The 5,839-nt window shown below is 59.6% G+C and overlaps 2 protein-coding genes across 2 annotated transcripts in view; one reads left to right on the top strand and one right to left on the bottom strand.

The window, feature by feature from the left end:
• TMPRSS6 (transmembrane serine protease 6) overlaps window positions 1-278 on the bottom strand; it is a 31,116-nt gene extending 30,838 nt beyond the window's left edge. The window contains exon 1 of the mRNA XM_072741600.1: window positions 269-278. Within this exon, the coding sequence (XP_072597701.1) occupies window positions 269-278 (10 nt within the window). The remainder of the gene's footprint in view (window positions 1-268) is intronic.
• Window positions 1-4,919, top strand: TAB1 (TGF-beta activated kinase 1 (MAP3K7) binding protein 1). The gene is made up of 2 exons (XM_072742342.1): window positions 1-1,293; window positions 3,110-4,919. The coding sequence occupies exons 1-2, from the start codon at window positions 818-820 to the stop codon at window positions 3,315-3,317; spliced, it is 684 nt and encodes a 227-aa protein (XP_072598443.1). The 5' UTR covers window positions 1-817; the 3' UTR covers window positions 3,318-4,919.
• Window positions 4,920-5,839: the final 920 nt, after the last annotated feature.

Raw genomic sequence — 5,839 nt, 5'->3', positions numbered from 1 at the left:
GGGGCCTGCTGCCTGGAGCAGAGCTGGAGCCAGAGGCCTGGCTTGCAATCGTTCTAATCTGGTCTCTCTGACTTTAAAGTTCTCTGAGCTGAGTTTGGTTTTTTTGTTTTGTTTTGTTTTGTTTTTTCCTTTTGCCTGTGGAATGAGGATTATCACACCTTCCTGGCCTACCTCCTAAAGACCTGAATTACTCCATCTGCCTGCATCTTTGCCTCTTTCTCTGTGTCTCTCATGAATAAGTAAAATCTTAAAAAAAAAAAAAAAAAACCTGAGTGCATGAACAAACGCTTTGCCAAGCCACAAGGCCACATAAGAGGGATGAAGGCGGCCGCTGCCGGGGTGCCTACTGTGCGCCTGGTACTTTACCCAAGAGTTCCTTCAGGCTGCCTTAACACCCTAGAGGCAGGTGGCACCCCCTTTTACTGAGGAACTGATGCTTTAGAAGGAAGAGAGGGAGGCAAGGTTAGGCATGTGGACAGAGGGTCCCCTGAAGCCTGGCTCTGTCCCCGGACTGTGTGGGGGGGAGGCTGAGACGCTATATTTTCTGCTTTTGTAATTCTGTAATCAGGTTGCTTGGGAAGAGAAGTGCTGGTTCTTTTTTTGTTTCTCTCCCAGGGCTGCTCAGTGTCAAGCCCATCAATTCCTAGGAGCTGCGTTTCTTTTCCTTTTCTCAACCAAGCAAGGCTCAGTGCGCAAGCAGCGCAGAAGGATTTGTTCTCCCACAGACACCAGGGTTACTGCAGTTTCTCTAACTTGTTGTTATTGCAACCATATTTTTGTTGGGCCAACCTCAACTTACCCCTGGGCTGAAAGCGCCATGGGAAGCCAGGCAGTAACCCCTTCCTCCAGGCAGCTCAGCGCATACTCTCCTGCTTTGAGCACCAGTGGTGCTTTGTTGCCAAGAGAAACCCCCTGCCTGCCTGGAAGAGTTTGCTGTGAGACCGATGCCCCTTCACTGTCCCGAGGGGCAGAGGGCCAAGCTGCAGCTCTGGGAGCCAGACCTGGCCGCTGCTTACCTTCTCGGCCCCTCAGACACTGCCCCCATCGGGCCCTGTGGCAGCCCTGTTCCCAGCACCGCAGGGATCCCCCCTCAGCCACTCCCTGCAGCCCATACTCTCTTCCTCCCCACACTGCAGGAGGACGCGTGTACCCCGTATCCGTGCCGTACTCCAGCGCCCAGAGCACCAGCAAGACCAGCGTGACCCTCTCCCTCGTCATGCCCTCCCAGGGCCAGCTGGTCAATGGGGCCCACAGCGCTTCTACCCTGGATGAAGCCACTCCCACCCTCACCAAGTAAGCCCTCATCCTAGCCCCAGCCACCCTCAGGCCTGCCCCCAGGACAGCCCTCGGTACCTGGACAGGACAGGCCATGTCCCGGGGTCGAGTGGCATTGGGTGAGGTGCCCTGGGGTCTTGGACCTCTCCAGACCCCCACCTCCATCCCCTGGGGGGGGTCCTCCCCAGACACGGAAGCAGGAGGAGGCCGCCCCGCAGTTTCCAGCAGCTCACAGAACCCGGAGCTGGGAGGGATGGAGGTTCAGGGCAGAGTGGGCGAGGCGGCCGTTGCGGACAGCCTGCTGCGGGTATTTTCCTGCGGGTCCCACATACTAGTTTTCATTTCGTGGGAAGGTTCTCCTGTTCTTTTCTCTCTTCCCACCTCCTCCCCATCTCAGAGCGTGTGATGCAGGTTTGCCTCCCCGGTGGCAGCTGTGCTGGGGGGACATTGTTTGGCCTGTGCTGGCTTGTCAGAGCCCTGCTCTGACTGAAATGTCCCATTTTAGCTTTAAAGTGAGTCGTCGGGTTTAAGGCGGGAGAGGGGTGGAGACAGCGGGAGGCCTGGAGCCCAGGGGTGAGCAGACTGGGCCCCTTCCTCACCACAGACCTGCAGGTCCTGTGTCCCTCCTCCTCTTCCCTTCTGTGGAATGTCCACCCGGTCCCCGCCCTCACCACCCCAGGGGACGGGATCTGGTTTCCACATTCCAGCCCTGCACAGAATAATAGGGATGCCACACCCGGCCCACTCAGAGGATGTAGCCAATCGGAAGGGCCATCCAGGAGGGAGTGGTGCCAGCAGCTTCTGTCTCCCGGGGGTCTTCCCTTCTCCCTGCCCTCATGTCCCATCATAGCCATCATAGCTGTAGCTGCTGCTGCCACCACTGCTATGGGGCAGAAGGGCCTGCCCGGCAGCTGGGGTGCCCCACGTGCACAGGGGTGCCCTCCCTGCAGGGCCGCCCGGAGGAAGCCACCAAGCAGTGTCCACGGAGGCACAGTGTGATAGCTGTGGTCCCAGACCAGGCAGGAGAACCGGCCGTCCTTCCTCACCTCTGCTCCTTGGGCCCCTAAACCGTCCCTTCCCTTCGGCCTGCATCTGAGTGTTAGCTGGGCCCCATGGTGGGTGGGCTGGTGCTGGGTGCCCGGCAGCGCTAGGAGTCTGCTGGTCACACCCAGCTGTTCTGTGCTTGGTGATGGAGCCGGTGCCCAGGGAGCTCTGACAACGGGGCCTGTCCCCACCCAGGCAGTGAGAGGGGAACGAGGAGTGAGGAAGGTTTTTTGGGAGAAGAGCCTTTGCCTACGAGTGATCAGTGGGATTTGGTGAAGCTGGCGTGGACTGCCTCTACCTCAGCACTGCTCTCAGGGAGACGTTCTGTATCCGATACAGTGGCCACTAGGACGCGTGCTTATCCAGTGCTTGAACCGAGTGATTCATTTCATTAAATTCTAGTTAACTTAAAGAGCCACATACAGCTAGAGTTGGAAAATACATTTGATTTTTCATCTGCCCTTAAGACCATCTGACCCAGGGGTGCCTGGGGGGCTCAGTTGGTTAAGCATCTGCCTTCAGCTCAGATCATGACCCCCAGGTCCTGGGTCCTGGGTCCTGGGATTGAGCCGGTCTCCCTGCTCAGCAGGGAGTCTGCTTTTCTCCCTGCCCCTCCCTCTGCTTGTGCTTTTTTTTCTCTCTCTCAAATATATATACAAAATCCTAAAATTAAAAAAGAACATCTGACCTGGCTCTTGTGGCCTGAGGGGCCAGCTGAGGCAGGGGGTAAGCTCTCTGTCCCAAGGGTAGAAGCCAAGGTGTCTGACTGACTCCTCTGTCATCCCCACAGCCAGAGCCCGACCCTGACCCTGCAGTCCACCAACACACACACCCAGAGCAGCAGCTCCAGCTCGGACGGGGGCCTCTTCCGCTCCCGGCCTGTGCACTCGCTCCCGCCTGGTGAGGATGGCCGTGTCGAGCCTTACGTGGACTTTGCTGAATTTTACCGCCTCTGGAGCGTGGACCATGGCGAGCAGAGTGTGATGACAGCCCCGTAGCCCCGGCTGGGAGATGTGGCCCGAGGACAAGGGGGCCTGGCTCTGGGGCCGGGTGGACCTTTCCTGCCATTTGCCTGTGCCGCAGGGACCAGGGAGGCCCAGCCCTCAGCCTGCACCACACACTCGCCCCACCGGACTCAGTGCTGCAGAGAACATTCTGTCAGAGAGCACCAGTGCAGACTGGACCTTGTCCCTGCCCAGGAGCTGGAGGCCACTCCCTCAGGCAGACTCTGCCAGGACCGTTGGTGTTTCTCAACAAACAGCACAGGGCAGAAGCTGTGCTGGCCTGCACATCCTCGACAAGCCTGTCGAGTGGGGCGGAGTGTCAGGAGTTATGTGCTCTGCATGCCAGGGGTCCAGGGGCTGCTGTTTCCTCAAGGCCACCACCTCCCCCGGAACAGCCTGCAGCCACTGCTTATACCACTGCACCCGTGAGCAGTGGGTCCCCCCTTCTTTCTTTAGCAGCCCCGCTTGGCATTTGCACATTGGCAGCCTGCACCCCATCCCTGGGCCTGCCCAGCTCATTTCCAGTGTTAAATGCTCAGGAAGACCAAGGGAAGCGTCGGGAGCCTGGGGTGGCTACACAGGGACAGGTCAAGTGAAAAGGAACAAAAGGGGATTGGTCCAAGAAGAGTCCACCAGAGTGGTGGTGGGGGTAGGCTGGGCGTGGCTGAGCTTCCCCCAGACACGGGGGTGCAGGAGAGGCAAGGATGTGCCTGGACGGAGCGGGGATAGTGGCCGCTGTTGTCAGGCCCCTCCAGGAACAAGGAGGCCCTGAGCCAGGGTGAGCCAGTCCTGCTTTGCTTTTCCCTTAACCGCCACTGAGGAAGGCCACAGGCTGGGGAGCCGCCTTACCCACCGCCAAGGAGTCCACCGGCTTTAAGGAACAAACCGGTCATAGTCGGGCCTGGGGGCTCGTTTGAAAGAACGGTGGGAAAGAGGTTCTTGGATACCGGGTGCCCTGGGCGACCGGGGGCTTCAGAGACCCACCCCACTTCCACAGACACTTAGGGATGGGATCAGACCAGCCCAGGCTATGCAACCACTTCACACGTTCTCCGCCTTTGGTGAGCAGAGGCTGTGACCAGGGCTGCTGGCAGGGAGTGCCCGTCCTGCTGGCAGGATGCAGGCAGGCCCAGGAGACTCCCAGCTTGCGGGGCACCCAGGGTGTGGGGGAGCAGAAGTCAGGCCTTGCTGTCAGTCTCTGAGGCCGCCCTGGAGCTCCCCGCCCTCCCCAGCTCCAGGCTCCTGCCCGGCAACACCCCAGACGCAGCTGCCAAGCAGGAGGCACGTGTGGCCCCCAGGGAGCCTGAACTCTGGACGGTGAGAAGCCAGTACCGAGGCCCTTGCCGTGAGGTGCGGAACGCGTGACCGTGACCGCGGCCCAGCAGGACCCCTGTGGTGCATTTGGGGGCGGGAGGCTCTGACTCCCTCCACCACGAAGCCGTCTGTGTTCCGCAGGTGAGCAGATTTCAAGTCTGTCACAAGGGCTTGCGAACAAAGAGAATTCTCTTCCAAGGATGTCTCTGTGATGTTGTTTGGTCTCTAGAAATAGAATCACTTTTCTACCGCAATAAAGAAAGCATAATAGGTGGTCTTACACGTCGTGTGTTAAGGGTGCTGTTACTCAGGTCTCGCGGCCCTCGCAGCGGCCTGGCCGGCGGCTGCCTCCTGTCCTCCTCAGCAGCGGGCGGCCCCAGCCCCAAGATGCTGGGTCGTCCGGTGTCCCTCCCGGTCCCTGCACGTCTAGAGGGGGTGACTGTCCCCTCCTGCCGCAGGGCGGGCCCTCCAGGCCCTGTGGGCAGTGGCGGGCTGTGTGTAGCACTCCCATTTTCCTGACAGGGAGGGAGCCCGGTTCTTGGTGTGTGAGGAGTGGTGTGGCCGACAGAGCTTCAGGTCCCCAGGATGGTGCCCTCCCCATCACCAGTTAGTGGATGTTCAGGGACTTCCTTTGTTTTATTTTGGTTTTGTTTGGGTGGAGGACTTTCTATAAATACCAGTCCACAAATACTAGCCTCTTCCTGCCTCATAGAACTTAACTCCCCCTCTAACAAGGGCATGGGCTTAGGAGCAAAAGCAAAGCTCGATGTTTGGGTGATGGCGTCTGGGGCTCCCAGATACCCCTGCCCCTCTGCTGGGAAGGGGCTCTAGGCCGAGGGCTCTGACTGCAGAGCTGCCTTTCAGGATCCATCCCCCCTCCTCGACTTCCCCACTGTCCCCCAGGAGCCCTGAGGAGCACTGTTGGCTCTAGAGCTTCTGGAGTCCTGGTGTCAGCCCGGTACACAGAGAGGGAGGTGGTGGGAGCGCCGTTTGTCAGGTGGGTGACAGGCGCAGACAAGTGGGCATGCTCCCCGTCACAGACAGCCCCGGCCAACCCCTAGCTCCCCCAGGCCTCCCCCAGCACCTGCTCTGCCCCAGGTTCGGGGGTGCACAGGGCCTTGGCCAGCGGGCTGTGTGTTCTCTGCGTTCTGTCCTCAGTGTCTCTCAATCCGCTTGGGGGCCTGCTTCTTGGGGCCGAGAGG

Source organism: Vulpes vulpes, chromosome 16, assembly GCF_048418805.1.
Source record: "Vulpes vulpes isolate BD-2025 chromosome 16, VulVul3, whole genome shotgun sequence".
Classification (NCBI taxonomy): domain Eukaryota; kingdom Metazoa; phylum Chordata; class Mammalia; order Carnivora; family Canidae; genus Vulpes; species Vulpes vulpes.
The sequence above is the reverse complement of the archived record's forward strand: the minus strand, read 5'-3'. Positions and strand labels throughout refer to the sequence as shown.

Excerpts from the sequence above, each read along its gene's own strand:
- TAB1 (XM_072742342.1), top strand. The coding sequence starts at position 818 with ATGGGAAGCCAGGCAGTAACCCCTTCCTCCAGGCAGCTCAGCGCATAC. Across the intron at positions 1,294-3,109 it reads GCCACTCCCACCCTCACCAA|CCAGAGCCCGACCCTGACCC; the intron begins GTAAGCCCTCAT and ends TCATCCCCACAG.